At 40.8% G+C, this 22,743-nt stretch overlaps 3 protein-coding genes across 3 annotated transcripts; all 3 read left to right on the top strand.

Moving 5' to 3' along the window:
* The first annotated feature begins 3,849 nt into the window (after positions 1–3,849).
* myl2b (myosin, light chain 2b, regulatory, cardiac, slow) lies at positions 3,850–7,654 on the top strand. The gene is made up of 7 exons (XM_031742804.1): positions 3,850–3,932; positions 5,278–5,367; positions 5,455–5,530; positions 6,803–6,907; positions 6,990–7,068; positions 7,146–7,194; positions 7,295–7,654. Exons 1-7 carry the CDS (start codon positions 3,930–3,932, stop codon positions 7,397–7,399), a joined length of 507 nt encoding a protein of 168 aa, XP_031598664.1. The 5' UTR covers positions 3,850–3,929; the 3' UTR covers positions 7,400–7,654.
* A 1,452-nt stretch (positions 7,655–9,106) lies between these two features.
* ppp1cc (protein phosphatase 1, catalytic subunit, gamma isozyme) lies at positions 9,107–13,999 on the top strand. Its single transcript, XM_031742788.2, has 7 exons — positions 9,107–9,535; positions 9,949–10,080; positions 10,218–10,448; positions 10,621–10,725; positions 10,966–11,189; positions 12,834–12,968; positions 13,082–13,999. The coding sequence occupies exons 1-7, from the start codon at positions 9,481–9,483 to the stop codon at positions 13,169–13,171; spliced, it is 972 nt and encodes a 323-aa protein (XP_031598648.1). The 5' UTR covers positions 9,107–9,480; the 3' UTR covers positions 13,172–13,999.
* A 222-nt stretch (positions 14,000–14,221) lies between these two features.
* Positions 14,222–22,438, top strand: pptc7a (protein phosphatase targeting COQ7 a). Its single transcript, XM_031742817.2, has 6 exons — positions 14,222–14,844; positions 16,096–16,275; positions 19,470–19,668; positions 21,260–21,383; positions 21,463–21,592; positions 21,701–22,438. Exons 1-6 carry the CDS (start codon positions 14,643–14,645, stop codon positions 21,757–21,759), a joined length of 894 nt encoding a protein of 297 aa, XP_031598677.1. The 5' UTR covers positions 14,222–14,642; the 3' UTR covers positions 21,760–22,438.
* The last annotated feature ends 305 nt before the right edge of the window (positions 22,439–22,743 follow it).

Here is a 22,743-nt window from a genome sequence, read left to right as displayed (position 1 = left end):
ATGTTGAAGTGTTAGCTGCAGCCTGATGATTGTGTTTTCCTTTACATGAATAAACTGATGCAGAAAATGCACAAATTGGAGCATGAAAATTTACCAAAATGTGTAGGAAAATAAATGCACGTTGCTCCAAATTTCAGGGGAAAGGACACATCCCCACGTGTCCTCCCTGTGAACCCCAAGCCAACAGGAGTGAGAATGAAGCCCACCTCTGATCAAGCACACTTCACTAAGTAAGGACATAAAGTTCGTATGGTACATACACACATTCTTAGATGGATCTTTTGTGTTTTCTTTGTGCACAATCGCCTGCTAACGCTAGAGAAATTCTATCTGCCAGCAGATATAATAAATTGTTTTCAATCACAGACATTTTCCAGTGCCAGGCAGGAACACTGTTCTGGCTCACCAGGAACATATAGAGAGAGCCCAGGCTCTGCAGGGACTTAAATGTGGCTCCAGTTGCTGAGACTGTGTCTGTCCAGGTCCCTAAATCCACATTCAGCCTTTTGAAAAATTGCTCAATCTCACAGCCTCAATCAGCTCTGAATATAATCTTGACCCCACGTTCACCACCATCATCAACAAAGCACTACGGGCCTCTTCCAGTAACCCCGTCACCTCATTCAAATTAATACATTCTTCTGTAAAAGCTTAATCTAAAAAGAAATCCACAGTTACTTAAAATGAGGACTGTGTGCACAGATGGGAACAATAAAATCATAGCTTTGATGAGGTCGCTGAATGAGGCATTTCTTTGAAAATGCTGACAGTATATTTAATAAAGTGTCAGGTTTTTGATGAATGATAGCAGCTTCTCTGAGCTTGTTTGGTGATTTTATTACGGATTAAAAGCTCCACCTATGTCTCAGTCAGACGAGGAGAGTGTCTCGTGCACGTTTCTGCAGCTACTCTGATAATAATCCATTGGAGATTCATTTTAGATGAATCGAACATTTATCAGTGTGATCAGAATACCTATATGTTAACAGTGTTTTACCATTTATATAGAGAAAACAGAAAGATGGCCCGTGCACGCTGCTGAGAGGCTTCGGCTGTGCTCAGGAGGAGCAAGGTTAAGGGTTATAACTGTAGCCTGTTTTATTTAAATACCCATTTAACCATTTTCTTAACCCCTTATCCTATCCTATACTATACGATGCCTGTCCTAGCCGTCACTGGCTGAGAACCATGGTGCTCTCTGAATAGGGTTTCCATCACAGGGCTAACATCCACACCCATGGCCAGTCTTAGAATCACCAGTCAAGCAAACACACATATCTTTGGACTGTGAGGAATGTTCAAATGCTTATCTCTAAAATGCAGTGATACTGACTGCTTTCAGGGCAATGCAGTGGTGTAGTGGTTAATGCTGTTGCCTAATGTCATTTTCTGGTCTAAAATCTGTGTGGTATACCTAAATTACATATAGTGCATGAATGAATCCTGGCATAAATGTGTGTATAAAGAGCTTTGAGTGGTCAGTAAGATTTTTAGAAAAGTGCTATATAAATTCCAGTCCATTTCTTTGCCAGCTTGCTGCCTTACAAAAAATAATTCTATTCAATTCAGGTTTGTTTATAATGTACCAATTCTCAACAATTACCTTCTTGCGCTTAAGATCTTATAATGTTAGTGGGAAAACAATTAGACTGTGAGCTAACACTTGGCGACAGTGGAAAGGAAAAACTCCCTTTTAACAGGAAGAGGCTCAGGGAGGGGCAGACATCTCCAAAAGCAGTTTTGGGGTGAGGGAAGAGAAGAGAAAGGAGAGCAGAAAGAAAAGAAAGAAAGAAATTTAGTTGCATGCAGTAAAATAAATAAGTGTTAAATAGAGCCCATTATTCATAACTGACTTATTAACTGCGCTAACTTGGTGTAAGAGCTAACACTTGGACTAAGTCATAACTTTACAACTACATTTTAGTTGCAACCTTTCGCTGGCATTCTCATGAAAGCGAACAACATTGTTAATACCTGGGAGTTCTTTTTTTATGTTCTTATTTGAGATTATCATACGAAGTATATGAGTTCACACAATGCATCTGCACTATATTAAATGTGCAATTTACCTCAGTTAGTTGATTAGCAACCACACAAAGGTTTGATGATTTATTCATTGGAAAATGTGATATTATCCTGAAATTTCCATTAATAGAACTTATATCAACATAATTAAATAACCTATTTGAGGCACTTTGATTGCAGATAAAACTTTTGAAACACCAGAACACTAAAGGTTTTGAAATTGCATGAGACAACAAAAGTAAACAGATTCAGTGTTGCTGAAAATGATGCAATGTCCCAGTCCCATCACTCGCCTAAGGCCAAAATCAGTAAACCCTCACAGACTTCGTGGAAGTCAGCTCTGAATTTACTACAGGTTCAGAATGGTACAAAAAGTAGGAAGAGGACAGCACTATGCCATTTGAGCCACAATTACAATAATTTATTAATAAATAAATAATAATTCATGTTTGTGACATTAGACATTTTAACAAAAGTCAGGAAAACCATGAACATATGTAAACACTATCCAGCTGTTTAACTGGATACAAACAAGTGTGCCATAAATAAACACACAGTGAGCAGTCAGATGCTGTCACTTCCATCCATGATTGGTTATTATAGATTTTATCTGGGGACAATTTTACTATAAAATGTATCAAGACACCCTAAGAAAGCTCTTAAATGCTCCAGAAACTGGTCCAAAATGCCTTCTATACTAGTTCAGCCTGGATGTTGAATGTTGTGGGTTGCTAGCACTATCTACTGGACAAACTGGGTAAATGACTGGTCAAAGAAATAAAAGAGAAGTTTTTGTAAATTAGTAAAAAGTGACGCATTTGTCTCTATTTTCACAGCAAAGCTAGTAATATAAATAATATAAACTATCAGATTTCATCAAATATGAAAAATAAAAGATATATAATGAATAATAAAAGGGGATTAAAAAAAGAACAGAATATACAAATGTGATTGATTAGGGATGGAAGAGCCCAGTGTCAGAGTCAAATCAAATAAAACGGGTAAAGATGGAAGCTAAATGCTTTGTCATTATGAATTTAGTGGATCCAGAAATACCAAAGAGGTGGTGTTGCAGTGAGGTCTAGGTTGTGGGACCAGAGCACCTGGAAGCAGTTTTCCAAGCTCAGTATGAACTTGAGGAGTTTGCAGACATACTCAAAGGCCCGAGTCTGACATGATCCAGAGCACCGGTCTATCTCAGAAGCAAACTGCCAACAGAAAATCCACTTAAGCTGTTAGCAGTTAGCGCTAAAACTTCACCTTTACACTGCTGTGTTTTGCAGTATGGTGTGTTAAGTGTGTCCACTACCTTGTTAACTGTCTAATGAAGCTCGGTTTCACTGCTGGATGTCCAGCACTGCTGCAGGACAGAAACTGAACACTGCTTTGAAAAAACACATGATATGAACAAGGTTGCCTATTTTCCACAGCATGACATACTGTTTATGATCAACTCTTATTGGGGGCTCAGAAAGCTTCAGCTAACAGTTCTGTTTATTGTGCTACCAAGAAATGGCTCCAGTCAGAGGTTGTCCCTCAGTCTCTGTGGAGCAGTAACAGGACAGCTGGATGATGGATCCCATCAAGTGCAACTGTCAGTCACAAACACAACTGTCCTTCCCGAGCCAGAGCTATGTCCTGTTGTTATTCTGGGGGCTCAGTAATGGGGTATGTGTGTTTGGCTATTATCCCTAAATCTCATGAACTCAGACAATGGTGGCAGTGAGAGAATAGACCTCCTTACCTGTGTCTCTGCCTAAACAAGGCATGGAGTATTTATAGCCCATAAGCATGCGCCATTATAGATGGGAGAGGGGTGAGTATATCAGCCCCTTGTTTTGGGGGCTGCTCCATCATAAAGCAGCGAGGATACTGCTTGGTCCAAATCCAGCTAACACTGAAACATGGTGAGTGGATACAGATCTCATTGTTATTGTCTTTAACATTGTTTAAAATAAGCGCCAGACTGTGAGGAGACACTCTGTTTCTGCTGTGTGATTAATGTGTTTACTGTAGATATCTGTATAACAGTCCATCAAAGTCTGCTCTTTTCAAACAACAGATAATGCACCAATGTACTCCATGTCAGTATGTTGGGAGATGTTTTTTTTTTTCTTTAAATAATCAATCGGACAATGCTCCCGTTGTCCTATTGATGAGATATTTGTCTACTCGACTTGAGAAGGAGGAGACGGTAAGGAAAGCCTTAACCTTAAAAAAAATATATTTTACTTGCAACTTTTTCCTCCGTGTTTACAATAAAACAGAGCAATGACATGTAAAACACACACAATATTTAAGGAGAGGAAATGGGAGGGATGAAGAGGAGAGAGGTGAGAGAAAGGCAGCAAAAAACAGAGAAGAGACTTAGAAGAGCAGCCAACCGGGTTGGAAAGAGCAAAACAAAGGGAGTGCGGAGCAGACAGCAGAGAAACATGAGCAACAGGTGCAGGCTATGAAGAGGTCAGTGGTTATTCGTGTAATATTTGGCCCAATAAAGTTTCCGCTGGTCCAACAGTGATGTGCATTGGGCAACAGCAAGAAATGGCAAATTCTGCCTCATTGCCCACGAGTACATGAATCCTCTTAAAACAAAATAAATAATTAAATAAATGTATCCGAATGCCAGAGGTCCCTTCCATGAGATATACAAGAGCTAATCCACAACAAGGGTTAGACAGCAGCTGTCGAGAGGACCCTGAATCCGAGCAACATGATGTCACTGCGCTGCATCCCCCTTACAGTGTTTTTCACAGTTTCTTGGCAGTCATGTAAATAGCTCAACATAATCCTTCCCTCTGAGGGATTTCTGATCAAACAGGGCTCAGTGTACCCTCCTGTCATCACATAGACCCTATAGAATAATCCCTCATGTGATCCTGGGACTATGAGAGTGCAGGCAGTGGACCACACCCTCCCTAGGCTTACCCTGTGTGCTCCCAAAACTGGAGGCTCGAATAAATATTTCCATAACAAACTGACAGTGTTTGTAATCCTCACTAATGAAATGTGTGCCCCCCAGTACAAACCTTTCCTCTTGTGCAATGGATGCACCCCCACCACCACCACCCCACACACACACACACACACACACACACGCACGCACTTAGTGAGAGTGAGCTGATCGTTGGCTCATTACCACGTGTGACAGTAAAACCGATAACGAGTAAAGCCATACGGAAGAGCCAGGTGACGATCGTGTGTCATTACTATTGGATCTAATTAAGAGTGTCATCGTTAAACCCCCCACAGGCACCCAAGAAAGCAAAGAAGAGAGCGGAGGGAGCCAGCTCCAATGTGTTCTCCATGTTTGAACAGGCCCAGATCCAGGAGTTCAAAGAAGTCGGTACTCTGCCAAATGCTTTCTTTCACATTGAATTTGAGCGGTTTACTCACTGCGATGTCTGCTCGCTGTGTATACTCCTGCAGGCGTTCACTATCATGGACCAAAACAGAGATGGCTTCATTGACAAGAATGACCTGAGGGACACCTTTGCAGCTTTAGGTAAACTCACTGTGTGTCACGTTTCTGTTGTGATGGTTTCACATGATTACATTACACAAGTCCAGCAAAAAACAAACCTTAGGAATTCTCAGGTTCCAGCTTCTCACATGCACGAATTTCATTGTCTCAGCTAGTAGAACTCACCTTGAGTTCTGGGATGTATAATTACCATTTTTAAAATAATGTCTGAAGAAACAGATAACTGACAAACTGAGCTGTAGCAGTCATCAGATTAATCATTAGCGGACTTTTTTTCCCCAACCTAAGACTTATTAATATTATACATAAACAAGCAAACCTATTAAAAAGAATACAAAACAGACTAAACAAGAAAAGCACAGCAAACAAACATGATCCAATTTACATTAAAAGGATATTTTTTATCTTTTTAAATAACACATGGTTCACAACAAACAGCTACTGACTGACTCCTGGTCAGATCCAAATCTTCCACATATTTCAAAAAGAGTTTCAAAACCTTTCCCGGTGTTTTTATTTTAATACATATGTTTTCCTTCCTAGGGTTTACTGCCAACATATTTACTGCATACCCGGAAATATCTCCAACTGTTTCTACTAAATGTATTAAACCTGCAACTGAGTCATTTTGCAATAAACAACATTATGTCCTCTGGATATAATGATAGCTATTGCCTGAGCTAGTTATTCCGAACATTTGTCGTGTGATCTATTCCATTTTCCATTTCTACGCCAATACATTGATTAGATAGAGTCATTCAAAGAGTTTTATCAAAAGCCACACCTCATTTTTCTTTATTATTGTTCATTTAGTTTTTATTTTGTATAAGAAGAACCTTAACTTACTGCAACAAATCTGTTCTAGTCTTTATCGACCTGGGATTCAATTTTGTTTAATTTTTTGGAAAATTTTGTGTATTATATTGAATACTGTCCATCAAGCTTGCTGACTTCATGTTCTACATTTGTTTAAATGTTCCAGTGGTTTTAGAATATATTTAAAGGACCAAGCGTAGAATGTGCCTTAAAAAAATCTCAATAGATTTCTTTTTTTTTTAATACAAAGCTGGAAAACTGTTGTTATTCCAAATTTCCAGCAATCGCATCCCCTTCCAATTCCTTCTTTGGTCATTTTGGGCTGGATGGTATAGTCAACCCATCTAATAGTTCCATTGAGCTTTTGTGGATTTGTTTTAATCTCTTTATTGGACTATTTTCCATCAATAAAATATCAGTTTAAAAAATGAGCATTAATTGCAACCCCCGTTTCACCATATATTCCATGTTTTTCAGGCCGTTTAAATGTCAAACAAGAAGAGATTGATGACATGCTGAAGGAGGCACCAGGGCCCATTAATTTCACTGTCTTTCTCACCATGTTTGGAGAGAAACTAAAAGGTAAACGAGTTGCTGTTATATGACGTTGAAAAAAAGTGAAATTGTTTTTCTTCAATGCAGAACTGCCACTTTTCATCTATAGGTGCTGACCCAGAGGAGACTATCCTTAATGCTTTTAAAGTCTTTGACCCTGAGGGAAAAGGAACACTAAAGAAAGAGTTGTGAGTAATAGTCTGGTTCTTAAGCGACTCGTGATATTTGCGTCTCGTTTGCTGATCATCACTGCTCGTCTTCACAGTGTGACAGAGATGCTGACGACCCAGGCTGACAGATTCTCTGCTGAAGAGGTTAGTGCTCCACCTCCGACGATGTAACAGATAGTGGAGCCTTGAGTTTTTATAAATGCAGATACGCTCTGTAACCATTCTTTTTACTTCGTACCCAAAGATGGAGCAGATGTTTCAGGCGTTCCCTCCAGATGTGGCAGGGAACCTGGACTACAAGAACCTCGTCTATGTCATCACACACGGTGAAGAGAAAGACCAGGAATAATCACGTCCTCCCTCACCGGGTCGTATTTGTGCTGAGATATGATCACATATGACAGCAAAAATGTAACTAACTTCAGCTTCAGTTTTTGAATGTGCACATGGATCAATGTGTTCATTATTCATTCATTCATGATTATAACATGTATATGTATGTATATTATTTGAATATAAATTAGTAATCTCTTCAAAGGTGAAATTAAAAGTGTATTTGACGTCAGATGTTTTTGACAAATCAATAAAGAAAGATTCAACCTCAGAGAGATGCATTGGAGAAGCTGAATCTCAGTGTATTTCATCTTCCATAAGTATTGATATTTAATTATCTGTATATAGTCATTTTATTTCAGTGCTCACAGTTGATCAGTAGAAGAACACTGGAACCCAGAAGCTCCAAGACCCATTTGTTCAATTTTGCCTTAAAGAGTACTTTAAGTGTATAAATATAAGGGAAAGGATTGCTAGGTAGACAGTGTGTCCTTTAAAAGGCTCTGTTTAAAGGTTTATTTTCCAAAGGGAGTAATTTCTACTCATTAAACAACAACTGCACCCAGGTTTTCACTAAGCTCAGCTAATCTGAAAGATGCAGTGTCTATTTAGAGACTATACTTGTACTTTATCAATCACAGCTAAAACTTTTAAATAAATATATGTTAAAGTTAAACTCTAAACAGTCTGCATCCACTTTTCCATGGAAGAATAGGTGGCTACTCCACCATAGCTCACTTTCTGTTAATGGTGAAGCTAATCTGTAATTACACTTATTGTATACCCTTTATCTTTATTTTACATGTAAATCAATTTCTTGATTGTCTAGAAATTGGTGCGTCTCTAAGGTTTTTATTGGTTAACTGATTTTCAAATTGAAGCAAAAGTGTTCATCATACTGAATTCTTTCCTCTTCAGATAACACAGAACAGGAACTCCGTAAAATTAATATCCGGTATGGTGAAAAAAACTAATTTCATTATACTTTGCTAGGAAAATGGAAAATAAGTGGAGCAATTTATTGAAACAAGATCAAGCATACATGGAAATAGACTATATAAGCCAAAAGTTTAGAAATTTCTAATGAACTTCAAAGTCAATATTTGATATGAATACTTTTATTCTTCACAACAGGCTGAACGTTTTTAGGGACGTTTTCTTGCCATTTCTTTAAGCAGTCTTCAGGAATAGTTCTGCAGGCTTTTTGAAGGACAATCAAAGCTCTTCTTTGGATGTTGGCTGCCTGTTATTCTGTTTTCTGTCGAGATGATCCCACACTGCTTCGATAATGTTGAGGACTTGGCTGGTGACTGAGGAGGCCAAACCATAGTGTGTGTTTTTCCATCCAGATATACTTTTAGGCAGTGTGTTTGGTATCATTGTCATGTTGTCCAAACGACATGACGTTCAGGTACTGTGTCAGGTGGCTATAACAAAGTGGCTCAACGTACAGTTTAAAATTGGTTCTGCGCTAAGTCGTGTGTTATGTGTAGAAACAACACTGATTCATTTCTTGAGTTAGGTCCCTTTTGTGGGTTAAGTAGCTTACAAAACACGCAAATAAAAAAAAATATCCCTCTGAAAATGGTCAGGTACAAGGACTGGACTGAAAATGAGTGAAAAATCAACAAATATCCAAAGAAAAAAATTTAAAGGACTTCATAAAGTCTGAAGCTGTCCCCATCCAGCACAGTAGGGGGCAGTAGTGTAGCAGCTACCAGCACAAGCCGCTGGCTTTAGCAGTACAAGGTGCGGCAAAGGAAAAACAGAAACGGGACACCGTCGCTAGCAACCGCTTGTGTTGGTTGTCGCTTATTTTTTTATAGTCCCCGTCCCTTTTTTTAACAAAACGAAACAATTGATGTTGGCATTTTTAAAATCGCGATCTTTAAGTAGCGTATTAGGCTGTCAAAAGTGTCGGCGAGCGGCTAGACAGTATCAGGGTCACGGCAACATCTTTTACCCTCAGCCGGAAAATAGACGAAGCTAACATTAGCAAGCTAATGCTAGGATAGCTAGCGGGCTAGCTTTCACAAGTGTGTCAACGCGAAGACCTAGATCTACTGGAGCGATTTTTTCGTAACACCAACGCTTGCAATGGCTGATGTTGACAAGCTCAACATAGATAGTATCATCCAGCGGCTTTTAGAAGGTAAGTAAATACTAAAATTTCCACGAAACACTTGTTTTATTATTTAAATGTTTTGGTAAATGCTAATAGTAGATAGCTAGCTTTAGCTGGTGTTCATCTTGTGGCAATAATTAGTAACAATAATCAGAAATATTTGCAAGATAACTTATTATTTTAATTAATGTTGGCTACCAGGTTTATATAATGCGTCTCTTGAGTCAGAATATTGGTGTGTCTGAAGGGTGTGAAACGACATGTCACGTACACTGTGTTCTCATACACAAACACCGCGAATTCCGTCACGGCATATGGCTTCTACACTCACCGTTTGTCCCACTTGGCGTCCGGGCAGAGATACCGTGCCCGGGTTAGCTGGAATAGTGTTTAGGTGTTATTCTTACTGACTTTTATTGATTTTTGTCTTCTTGTTCCAGTCAGAGGAGCAAAACCTGGCAAGAATGTTCAGCTGCAGGAGAACGAGATTCGCGGATTATGCCTCAAGTCCAGGGAGATCTTCCTCAGTCAACCCATTCTCCTGGAGCTGGAGGCCCCCCTCAAGATTTGTGGTAAGAAAAGCTGTGCACTTACTTACCAGAAAAGATTGACTCAGCAATTGGCTGATAGTATGTACTGACGTATGATAAGTGGTTTATGACTCAAAAGAGCAATGTGTATAATTCAGCTTGGTATCTTTGCCTTGCAGGTGACATCCATGGGCAATACTATGACCTGCTGAGGCTGTTTGAGTATGGGGGCTTCCCTCCTGAGAGCAACTACCTGTTTCTGGGGGACTACGTGGACAGGGGGAAGCAGTCACTGGAGACCATCTGTCTTCTACTGGCCTACAAAATCAAATACCCAGAAAACTTCTTCCTGCTGAGGGGAAACCATGAGTGTGCTTCAATCAACAGAATATATGGTTTTTATGATGAGTGTGAGTATTGTTGAATGACTAGAAATGTCCAGCCTGGGGTCTCTTGTGTCCATTAAGGGTACCTGTCAGATTCTCTGTTGCGTTTTCTTTTGCCGGCTAAACTGTTTGGAGGAGGTTGTTGGTATGAGATAATGGAAAAAATGAAATATAATTTCTTGTCTTACTGTGTTAGGTAAAAGAAGGTACAACATCAAACTCTGGAAGACCTTCACAGATTGTTTTAACTGCCTCCCGATTGCCGCCATTGTTGATGAGAAGATCTTTTGCTGCCATGGCGGTGGGTTATAATGCGCAGAATGAATGTTTTGGCACAAAACTCTACTATCTACTCTACAGTCTTTTGGTTGTATGCATGATGTCAGAAGTTGTGTACATTTGATATCAGCGTTTCTTATTTGTCCTTGAGAAACGCTGTCTTTGCAATTTGTTACCTGACATGGAGCTCACCCAGTTCCAATCGGTGCTGACCTCAGTATCAGTGTGTTTATTTGTACTTTTACTTTACTGTTCCATTTAGGACTGTCCCCTGACCTTCAGTCCATGGAACAGATCAGACGCATCATGCGTCCCACTGACGTGCCTGACCAGGGCCTGCTGTGCGATTTACTCTGGTCTGATCCAGACAAGGATGTGTTGGGCTGGGGGGAGAACGACAGGGGTGTGTCATTTACCTTTGGCTCAGAGGTGGTAGCCAAGTTCCTGCACAAGCATGACCTGGACCTGATCTGTCGTGCCCATCAGGTACTCACCTCCGTCATCACAAACAGAAACGTCACTGTGGGAGGTGGGAGGTGGCTGTGTACTGGCCAGAGGCAAGATACACTTGGTACAGGGAGATAATATACTAGCACACATGGTGCGTGTTGTGGACAGTGGGTTTTGACCTTTTTGGCTTGCGTTTGCATCAAAGTAAAATTATTTGCGTATTTCCAGAGGTTGTTACGAGTTCAACAAAAGCTTTACTTTAAAAAAATATCTAGAGACTTAAAGAATATGGAGAGAAATTGATGTTAGAATAGTCACGAATTACTTTAATGCTGCCATTTAATGCCAGTGCAAAGATAAGAGAGCTCAGCTTTCAGTGCAGTCTTGTGTAATTTTGTGGGAAAGACATTTGTCAGAATAGACAGTAGCTTGTAGTAGTAGAATAGAGTGTAGCTAATTAATGTAAATATAGAGTATGGTCAGTAAGTGGTTTCTTCTGACGGTAACAGAAAAGTCAGAAATAATGCACTATTATATTTATTAATCAGTAACACCAACGACTGTTAAGTCCACAGAAGACGCCTAATAAGGAAAAACACTGTTGAGGCATGTCAAGTCTGCAATTAAGACAAGTGATTGTGAACGTAAATACACAAGTTTTACTTGAAACTCCTGACCAGAGGCCAGGTTAGACTTTAATAGTGACCAGTAAACCTGGGCCACTAGTGTGCTAGATGATGTAGCTGCTGATAGAAGTATCAAGATGAATTGTGAAGTGTATAGTGTCTAATCAGATTTGTCTGTGTGCTGCAAAACTGATAGGCTGGTGTTTCCGCGGTACATAGTGCAGCTCTCTGCGCTTTGTCATGAGCCTCTCCTACCAGACAAGCGCAGACAGATGCAGCACACCCTTCATTTGCTCCACAAACATAAAATTGAATCAGTCTGCTCCGTTAGCCTGTGGCCAAAAGCTGTTATCAACATTCAGTATAAGCTACTCATCGACTGATTGCATTGTTATCTACCACAAGTGAGCAGCCTACCTTGTCAAGAGAGGAACGGCAAGCTCAGAATAAAGTAGTTACTGTTGGTAACTCCGGTTCTGCAGGTACATGTTTTATTGCCAGAGTTTTTGATCAGTTTCTCTTTGATGGGTTGCCTTCCAGTGTCTGCAGTTGTTGCCAAAGCTTAGAATAACAACTTTTCCTGCAGAATTTCTGGGCTTAAAACCATCTAAGGGAACATGCATGTGCATTTGTAGAAGTGCTACTATTAAGGAGGTGCAGAAATCTAGTTTCCTCTCAAACCAATTAGATACATAAAGGTTATTTTGGAGTGGTAGGCCAGTAAGGCCCAATCATAGATGCCTTTAACAATAAATGGAATCTTTTTTGTTATTTGTTGGAGTGCGTAAGTTAAAGCTTCAAGTCTTCATTTCACTTACACCCTGCTGTTTAAACTCCACTCAGACTCCACTTACAAACCTGACAGTATGTTTAGAGTTTTTAAATTGAGTTAAAGATCATGTGAACCATAACCCATTAGGTTAGACTGCTAGACTAGGCTTTAGATCTGACCACCTTAATGTCTACTTGCATGATTTAGTCTAGGCCAATCCTAGTTTATGTATTTTGAAAATGTGTAAACGTGTCATTCCAATTTGTATTTTCTCACTGGCAGGTTGTCGAGGATGGCTATGAATTTTTCGCGAAGAGGCAGCTCGTCACTTTGTTTTCAGCGCCTAACTATTGTGGGGAGTTTGACAACGCTGGTGCCATGATGAGCGTGGATGAGACTCTCATGTGCTCTTTTCAGGTACAGTACCTTTTGTTAATTTTATGCATTGCGTTTTCGTGGCAGTGATCTAATCTAAGCTATTTGTACAGACGGTGTACAGGTATTCATTAAATGTTTTCAACCTGGTATAGATTTTGAAACCAGCTGAGAAGAAGAAGCCCAACGGCAGCCGTCCTGTCACTCCCCCCCGCAACATGGTCACCAAGCAAGCCAAGAAATGAAGGGGTGGCCAGACGCTGACTCCTTTGTTCTGCTCTGTTCTTCTGCATTTGAGGGATTGATTATCCTTCATGCTGCCAATACTGAAAAGATATTCACTCCTTCTCGATGAAAGCAAAATATTTTTGTTGTTTTGTCCACAGGGGTAAATTGATATGTCACCATGAAAACCTCAGGTGTTTTGCACTCCCATTTTGCAGCTAGTCTTTGCCACATATGACTGTTCAATCAGGAAAAATGTAACAATATGGCTACTTATGCACAGGAATGCCTTGTTTGAAGCTGTGCACAATTTTTTCCAGTTTCGTTCATGTCTTATTCCTTTATCATTGTTTTTTTTTCCCCCACTGTCAATAATTAATGTTATTAATGGCTATACAACTATGGAGAAAGTCACAAACACCTGTTTACTTCTGTAAACTTTATATTGTGTTCATTTAACCGTCAGTGTCTTAGAACGCTGACTGTACACTGCATCACATTTTTAAACAAGTCATGTGCTAAATTAAACAAATAAAGACACACTCTTGTAATGTCTAAATCTTTCTAATAAACGTTTGAGTGTATTTTAGGGGGAAATTTTCTGAGTGTATTTATTCCAAAGAAATTACAGCTTTTTAAAAATCAAAAGTTGTAAACGAAAATACTTAACCATGTTCCTCAAGAACATCTTATAAGTAAGGGTAGTTTCCATCCAGGGATACCCACAAGGGGGAGATAGAACATACTGCAAACTACGTTGCATCTAGGGAAATGGTAAATAATCCCAGATGTGAGCAGTGTTGTATATGTACAGGGTAATAAATTCATTAATAAAAAGGCTTAACGTTTTTATTTGCGTTCTTATTTATTTGTTAATGTAATATATTCGTAGCTATTTTCATGTGTTATAGTTGTTCAGAAAAAGGCCATGTAAATTTATTTTTGTCCTTAAAACGTGTATCTACGCGTAAAACTTGCCTACTGCCGGAGTTTTATGGCCTTTTTATACAATAAAAGCTGACTGAATATAATATTTCCATATCAGGAAGTGTACGTTGCGTAACGATGTGTGACGTCAGAGCAGTCACAAGACCGGGTTCGTGGAGCAGAGTGTGTTGAGAGACCGCAGGGCTGTAGGTCCACATTTTGTGTTATGTAGTGTCTCTGAGGCAGAAGTGGCGCCATGGCCGCCGGGAATCAACGCTTACAGGGCTTCTGGTGGGGAACAGGCGACGTTTTTCCTTAACTTTCTCCTAGTTATCACAGCGGAGGGATAAAGCACTCGGAGGCTGTGGTCATATCAGCGGGAGTCATTGTCTGGGCGTGCGTGGCGGCTGTTGTCTATGTCTGGGTAGCTCAGCCGCACATCTCCAGCCTCGTTAGCAAGCTAGCAAGTCAGCAAGTCAATATAATAGTGTGCTCGCGTCGACGCTGAGCTAGCAGGACTGCTAGCTTGGCCGGTTTTTTCGGTGGGAGCTGGTGTCGTAGGTGATGTTGTCCGTGCTGTCGTACGGTAGACTGGTTGCCAGAGCTGTCATCGGCGGACTTTCTCAGACAGACAGCCGCGACTACAGTCTGGTGACAGCGAGCTGCGGTTTTGGAAAGGATTTCCGCAGAGGCATCCTGAAGAAAGGGATGTGCTATGGGGACGACGCGTGTTTCATTGCCCGACACAGATCTGCCGATGTTTTGGGTGAGTATCCCATGTTTGTTTGCTGATGAAACCTTAACCAGACAATAAGACATTGCTCCATGTACACACTGGTTATGACGTGACTGACAGGTCAAGGGTCAGCCCCTCCGTGGGTTGCACGTGTTTTTTTTGGGGCGGGGGGTCCAGAATGAAACTGGTCAAAAGGCTTGTGTCAATGCCTTCTGAGTGTTAAAATTGTGCGTGTGTTTGTCAGACTTTTTTGCTTGTTGCATCTTCTTTGTACGCTTGAACCTTTAGTGGGTTCATATTGCGTGCAGCATTCATTCATGACTTAACGAATATCTTAAGCAGCCAAAACCGATACAGACTTTAAAACCTGCTCCACTGGGGGCTGATTAAAAAGACTCTTAAGCACGGAAGCCTTGATCCCGTGTAAACCTATTATTGAAGACCTTTGCAGCTTTTATGCATATCTAACGACTGTCTGGGTATTTCTAAATGATTGCTATTGATTACTATGATACTTTCGCAAAGTTGCTGTTTTTCGGCACATCAGTTGAGCCGTGTGTCTGACTTGAGCAGGCCTGTTTCTTAGCAGTGGCACAGGGTGGTGAGACTCCTCCATGTATGGTCAGTGGAGCAGATGTCTGCGCCCTGGGAGTAACAAGACTAGAGTTTCCTTCCTAGGAAAATCTTGGACCTAACTAAGTGCTCCTTTGGGGATAAAAGCTCTTACTGAAACTCAAATAAGCAGGACATGTTTCTGTAGAAAGGTTAATGAAGGTTTCCCTTATGGATTTAATGCATTTAACTGAGGGGACAGATTTTAAGGTGGGTTAAATTACAACAAACATAAAGCGGGACAGCAATGTGGAGCTACTTGAAACAGCTTTTTCACGTCGTTAGATGAGCAGAGACTCTACCAATCGCCATGAGAAATGCTTGAATTGAATAATGGGACATTTGAAAGCTTTGTACATTTTGTCATTTTTGCTCTTTTTCCATCTTGCTGGAAGTGATTGTTGTTGTTCATCATGCAGCTGCGAGGCATTGTCCTCCAGGCTTACTTGTGGAATGTTAAAAATCATATCTGTATCTTGGTGCTAGTTTAATCCTTAGATCTCTTAACTGGAACATTGAGTTCCAGTTTGCAGATTTCTTTCTGTTTAGTTTTTGTTTTAAAACATTGTACATATTACACAATTAATGGTTATGAGGAAAGTTTTTTTTATGTAATAAGGGATTAATCATTATTTCCCATAATGAAATCGACTCCTGTTTGACTTTTAGGTGTGGCGGATGGTGTAGGTGGTTGGAGGGACTATGGCGTGGACCCGTCACAGTTTTCGGGTACACTGATGAAGACGTGTGAGAGGTTAGTGAAGGAAGGACGCTTTGTACCCAGCAACCCGGTGGGAGTCCTCACAACCAGCTACTATGAGCTACTGCAGAACAAAGTGCCACTACTGGGTGAGTGCAGCCACTGTAAACGCAGGGTTTCAGTTTTTAAAGAGAGCTGTGCCCACTTCCACAGACTGGGCTCTGTTTGCTTTGTAGATCACAGACTACATTGTGTTGAGTTCAAATCCCAAAAGCGTAGAACCATATTCAGCTTGTATCATATATATTTGTTATTATCTGCTTTCTCATACCATGGGTCAAATCATGAGCTTGAATGGGCTACAACCATAAAACTTGGCACAGTCGCTGGAAATGATGTGCAAATGCTTTCCAAGTAATGTGATCCCAGACGGCTAGATGGTATCAAGGTGATTACAGCACAACAAATTCAATATAAGAAAAGCCACATCTCTTGCACTGTAAGTCTGATTGCCTTGAAATCTGACACAGAACTGCAGTAGAAACAATGTGCAGACACTCTGTAAAAATAACCTTCAGTAGGCCCAACTGGTGATCTATGATTAATAGTTCAAAATGGTGAAAAAGACCATTGCTCCCCCATCGAGTCTTTGAAAGACTCGCATCTTAAGTATTAGGGTAGTGCAACTGTACATATTGATTTGGTTTGCAATAGCCAATTGGTCCTTTATTACTTCACAAAAGAAACAGACAACAAGTGACATAATACAAACTGGTACAAAATGTTCTCTGGGTGATGAAAAACATCCACAAATTCCTGTGCTTTACAAAAAAATATCTCTTGGATCTTAAAGGCCTGGTTGGCAGGATTTATTTTTATTTTTTTAAGCAAATTTTAAAAGTGTGAAATGGAGTCAAGTGACATGTACTTTTTGAAAATTGACTATAAAAATCAGATTTGGTTTATAACAGTCTGGGATTGAGGTACAAACCTAATTCTGCTGTTAAAGGAAAAGGTTGCTCTGAAATAATGGTGCCCATTATTAAAAGCCTCAAAGGCCATGGCTTAATAGGAAATTGTCCATAATTCATTAACTTCATCAGATCATTTCATATCTTGAGGCCATTTCTGGAAATGGGTCAACCAAAGTGAGGGTGCCACACAGACGAGAGACATTTACCTTGAGAGCTGGTAGTCGAAGAGGTCAAAACACTGAACATCTACTGACTTCAAATCTGAGTCACGTCTACAACTTAATGTGCCTGTTTGACAATAAAGGCCACGAAAGGGTTTTTTAAATCATGCTTATTGAAGGTGACATCTACTCTTTTTTTTTTTTTCTTTTCTTTTTTTTGGATATGTTGAAAATTTGAACACAGCGTTTTGGGTTTACTGAAAATTGTCAAGAAACAACAAAAAATCTTAGCAGACAGCTGCTGTGGAGAAATCTTTATGCTCCATCTCTGGTACATACTTGCACTGTGTAGGGCAGTAGATTTAAAGCATTGCTGTGTAGAGGCAGTAAAACGGGAGGCTTTCCATGGAGTTCAGCTTTCTTGGGCTGGGCTGTGTTTACATCTGTTTTGTTTAATGGTAGCTGGCTAGAGATTTTTGCATCATGAGTAATAGAACAGCCAGCTCCCATTAGGAAGCCCTGGTAACGTTACTAGGCCCAACCTGCTCCATGCACTTCACTTGCACCGATCCCTTTCCTGCTCTGCACCGCGTCCCGACGACAAAACGTGCACAAACACGTAACATCAGTGAACAAATGTGTTTGGAACAGATCTGTCTCGGCACGTGTCAGTACTTTTCCATCCCGTTATCACATGTGCGGCAGGGGAAACAACGCTGTATTGTGTTGCTTTTTTATGGCAGAAGGAATGTTCTTGAGGCCGGTAGTGTGAGTAATTTGTACTGCTGGAGAGAAGAAAGGGAGTGAGTCAGAGTGCGTGAGGGGGTTTGAAGGTTGATCCCCCCAAAGAGCATATTTTGGTGGGCCAGATGAATCACCAGCAGGGTGTGATCACACGCTGTCCGCCTCTTCCACTAGCTCGTGTTTCCTCCTTTCATCTCAGAAGGACAAACTTTAAAAAAAAAAATCTTCTCTCATTGTTAAGTTTGTGTTTTTAAGTTGTCCTCATTTCTCTTTCTCCCAGTTTCACTTGGAAGTTTTGTAAAACTAGAAGGAAAGTAAGAGAGAGTTGCTTTTTTGTTTTTTAAAGAAATGTATGTATTAAAGTCTGTACTCCCTAATGACCATCCTTCCTGCTGTTAGAGATGATATATTTACATGTGACAGTAGTGACAATAGTAGAAGCACAGGTATTAAAAATAATCAATAAATGGTTTACAGCTAAAACCTTTTCAGTTCCAGTGGGCCGGTGCTGTGCATGCTGGCTTATTGTCACACTTTCACGCCATACAGGAAAAGAACTCAGGCGTTGTTAATTGTCATTGTTATTAGCAACCACAGTACTTGTCCTACAACTCGGCCTCCTCTGAAAAGGGCAAAATGATGCAAATGCAAATGTTCGGTCAGTTTATTCTAATCAGAGCGCGTGATAATGAAATGAATAAAATGCAAATGCATTATTTATGGATGGACACACACACACACACAGACACCCCTTACGTGCTAAACTAACAGACATGCAGACACTGAAGCATTGTGCCACTTGATCTAAATCTGTGTGACCTTTCACTTTGTTTTCAGCTTAACCGGGTCTGTTGTCTCCTGTTTTTAAAATGTGCCTTGAGAATGTTTTTTAAATCATCAGTTAGCTGCTTGATGAAACGAAGATCTGTTGACCCCGTTTCCACATATAGCCTCTGCAGCGGCTGATGTTGATGTGTATTTTCAGAATGCTGCAGTGCTGTGATCATTGTTTTGTAAATAGGCAGGAGTCCTAAAATCTATTTTGTCTTCCTTCTACCTCCATACATCTTGCTGGTATTGTGGTTCTGTGTTTATGAGTAAAGTCATGCTATACATTTGTGTTTTTTATAAAAAATTAGTCGGGCATCTTTACATGACGACTAACTGAGTTCAGACTCATAAGTTGTCTTCCTCCGGGTGCAGCACCAGAGAGGACAGCTCCACTGTTGTTGAAAGCTAAAAGATTTTTGACTGTTTCCAGCTTTAAATGTTGCATCTATGCTATCTTTCTTCTTTTGGGAGCTGAACACGTATTTGGGTGCCGAGATGGTTAATGTGCTATAGTGTTGCATTTACCCATTTTTATTTGTTTATTTAATCTTAAACGTTTTCTTTATGTTTTGCATTGAAAATAAAAAGTGACGTGTGGGTTTTTGGGGGGTTTTTTTGTTTTTGTTTTTTTAGGAAGCAGCACGGCCTGCATTGTGATTTTGGACCGGCAGAGTCATCGGCTGCACACGGCCAACCTGGGAGACTCGGGCTTCCTGGTGGTCCGGGGAGGGGAGGTGGTCCACCGCTCAGATGAGCAGCAGCACTACTTCAACACCCCCTTCCAGCTGTCCATTGCTCCCCCGGGGGCTGAGGGGGCCGTCCTCAGTGACAGGTGAAACACTTAACGAGCAACACCTGGTGCATCTGCTCTCCCACACTCGTTTGCGCGAGTCTGCCGGTGACACGGACGGGTGTCATCAGCAGACTTCATTGCTCATTCATGTGTTCTTTACAGCAGATGTGATACATTATACTGTACTTATAACAAGGCAGACTGCTTGCAGAAACGGCATGGACTGCAGAACATTCAGTAGCACCTGCGCACCTGGCCTGTTGCAAGGCTGAGCGTATGTAGTGACTGTGCTGCGGCAAGCTGCAGTGTACCACTGTGTCTGAGGCCACGTGCTGCTGTGTCTCGTTGCTGTGGCGTGCCAAGCAGCAGCACAGTAGATGTCAGAATGCAGGACAGGCCCTGGATATGTGCCAAGCTTTCCCTCTTACCTCAGGTCAAAGTCTGTGTGGGCTGATGGGGCAAATCCACAAGGCCACAGCCAATCCTGCACCAGCAGACTCCTCTTAAATTAAGCAATTTATTCTTTAAAAAAATAAAAATAAAAATGAAAGATTGCAAGTGAGCTTACTTGTTACTATAGATATATGTATTTACTTTTCTTAAAAGCTGACCTTGCTTCTGTTTCAGACAGCCCAATATAGATTTGAGAAATCCTTTTACATTCGAGCATTTCATCTGGTTGAAGGATTTAGTCGTAGTGCATCAGCAGATTAAGCTTTCAGTCACTAATGTAGCAACCAACAGAAAAGAGTGCAAGGGTCAAAGCTAACAACTAGTTACAGCATTCCTGAGATTGCACTAAAAAAAATTTTGGTTAAAGATGTTTAAACATACAGCTAAACACTAACTACTCTCTATGATAACGCCACACGGCTCTTTATTTGCCACAAGTCAGTTTGTACATTCATTTTCATTGCCTGTCTTTGTGTTAGTAATAATATACAAGGGAAACATTATGTTCTAAATGCATTGCTTCATAGCTATAAGCCCACAGATTTTTGCCTTCTTGCCTGAGGATTAGCTTCATAATTATACTGGCTGTGTAATTATCAAGTGTCACAAATGTCTTTGGCTTATGAATATATTAATGATGAATCACCCAGTGTGCACAGATAAGAAAGTATGAGGAACAGCTCTGGTAAGTGTGGCTGCGCAGTCATAGTGCTAACTAGCTGCAAGAACAGCCGCTACAGCAGCTTTTTCTTCCCATGTGACTATAGTTTTGGCTTCATAAAAAAAATACATAAAAAATTAGAGCACAGGACAGGCTGTTCCTGGGAGCTTTGGCTCACTGTGTCATGATGCAGTCCAGACAGTTTGTAATGAATCACATTCTTGACTGGATTTAGGGGGTAAGGACATCTTCCAGGAACTGAACCCGACACTGGCAAACTAACTTGGTTCCTGCCTCTGTGTATTTGAAGCGCCTTCATAATGGCAGCATCTTTTCTCGGACCCAACTGTCCTTTCCAAGAAAACAAACAAAACAAAAAAACCTCATGTGATGATTACCTGAACTTTTCATTATCCATTAGCAACCACATTTCTGTTGCTAAGCTCAGTCGGTATGTTTAATGACAAAAATTGCTGCACCTGTCTCTTACCTGAAACTCACCTGTGTCTCCCTCAGCCCTGACGCTGCAGACAGCACCTCCTTTGACGTACAACTGGGCGACATCATCCTCACTGCCACTGATGGGCTCTTTGACAACATGCCAGACTACATGATACTGCAAGAGCTGAAGAAACTCAAGGTGAGTGACAAACATGTCTGCCGTAGAATCAGAAAAGGGCACGATAAACGCCTAATGCCTGCTTTGTTTGGTTCCTCAGAACACAAACTATGAGAGCATTCAGCAGACGGCCCGCAGCATCGCAGAGCAGGCCCATGTGTTGGCCTATGACCCCAACTACATGTCACCTTTTGCACAGTTTGCCTGTGACAATGGACTGAATGTAAGAGGTAAGTGTCCGAGTATTACAAAAAGATGAGCATTTTTGTAATTTGAAGGGTTACAAACATGTTTTTCAAGCAACAAACCTGACTGGCTGCTGTTTCCTGTCCATGCAGGAGGAAAGCCAGATGACATCACAGTACTGCTCTCCATAGTGGCTGAGTACACTGACTAGAGTCTGCATGGAGTATCCATCTGCTGCTGCAGGTGATGGACTGCTTTGATTCCTGCTGGCCAGGACGTACAACTAATGTCTGCTTCCCCCACACCTAAAGGATCTACTCTGCCTCATCCACCCACCGTCTCCCCCAGTTGGCCAACCCCACACATTTAAAAAAGAAAAAAGAAATCCTTCAACAAGCCCTTTTCTGTGTCGTTTTCTACATCAGACAGTGGCCAGATAAATCCAACTGAAGGCCAGACACCCTGTTGGCCGGGCTGCAGTGTTCCAATGCTCACCAGGTAATCCCATTGGCTGGGATCATTGGGCATGCTGATGAGGATAAGTCAGCCTCTTCTGGTAGTTGCCGCAGGGAAGAAGCTGCAATTCAGAGAAGACGGATGCTGACATAGCCCAAGAGTATGTGTTAGCGTGTGAATGTGGCCACGTACTGGCCTGCCGAACAGAACTAAACAGTCCTCAAGAAGGGAAGCGCACGAGAAATGGCAGCATTAAGGCTCAATAAATGGGTCTGTCTTGTGCAAGCACTTAATAATACAGTGGTACTTAGGAAGCCTTTATGAAAGGGACTGGAAACTTGTACGACAGGGCAGGGAGTATATGTTTGATATGAATGGTATGCTGTTCTGGGATGTTACATTAAATGTTTGCAAAAAAAGAAACAAGTGTGATACATGGGTATACACAGATGGTTTGTTTCTTGTGGCAGGATAATCCAACAAGATTTCATAAAGAGTGGCAGCTGCCTTTTCCATACCAGTTCAAGTATTGCACATATTTTGTAACTTAAGAGTATTTTGTAGCTCAAAAGCCTCTCAAGATAAATATATAGTATAAATGATAGTGTCAAACTGATGTCCTCCCTTTAATCTCACAGCTGCTGCTGAAGTCTTGATTGTGATTATGTGTGATGTGTGTATGAATGGGTGATGAATGCACATGAGCTCCTCAGTGTGTGTCTATTGAGTAATGTGCAAT

Source organism: Oreochromis aureus, linkage group 12 (assembly GCF_013358895.1).
Source record: "Oreochromis aureus strain Israel breed Guangdong linkage group 12, ZZ_aureus, whole genome shotgun sequence".
Lineage (NCBI taxonomy): Eukaryota > Metazoa > Chordata > Actinopteri > Cichliformes > Cichlidae > Oreochromis > Oreochromis aureus.
Note: the sequence above shows the minus strand (reverse complement) of the source record. Positions and strands in the feature narration are given on the sequence as shown.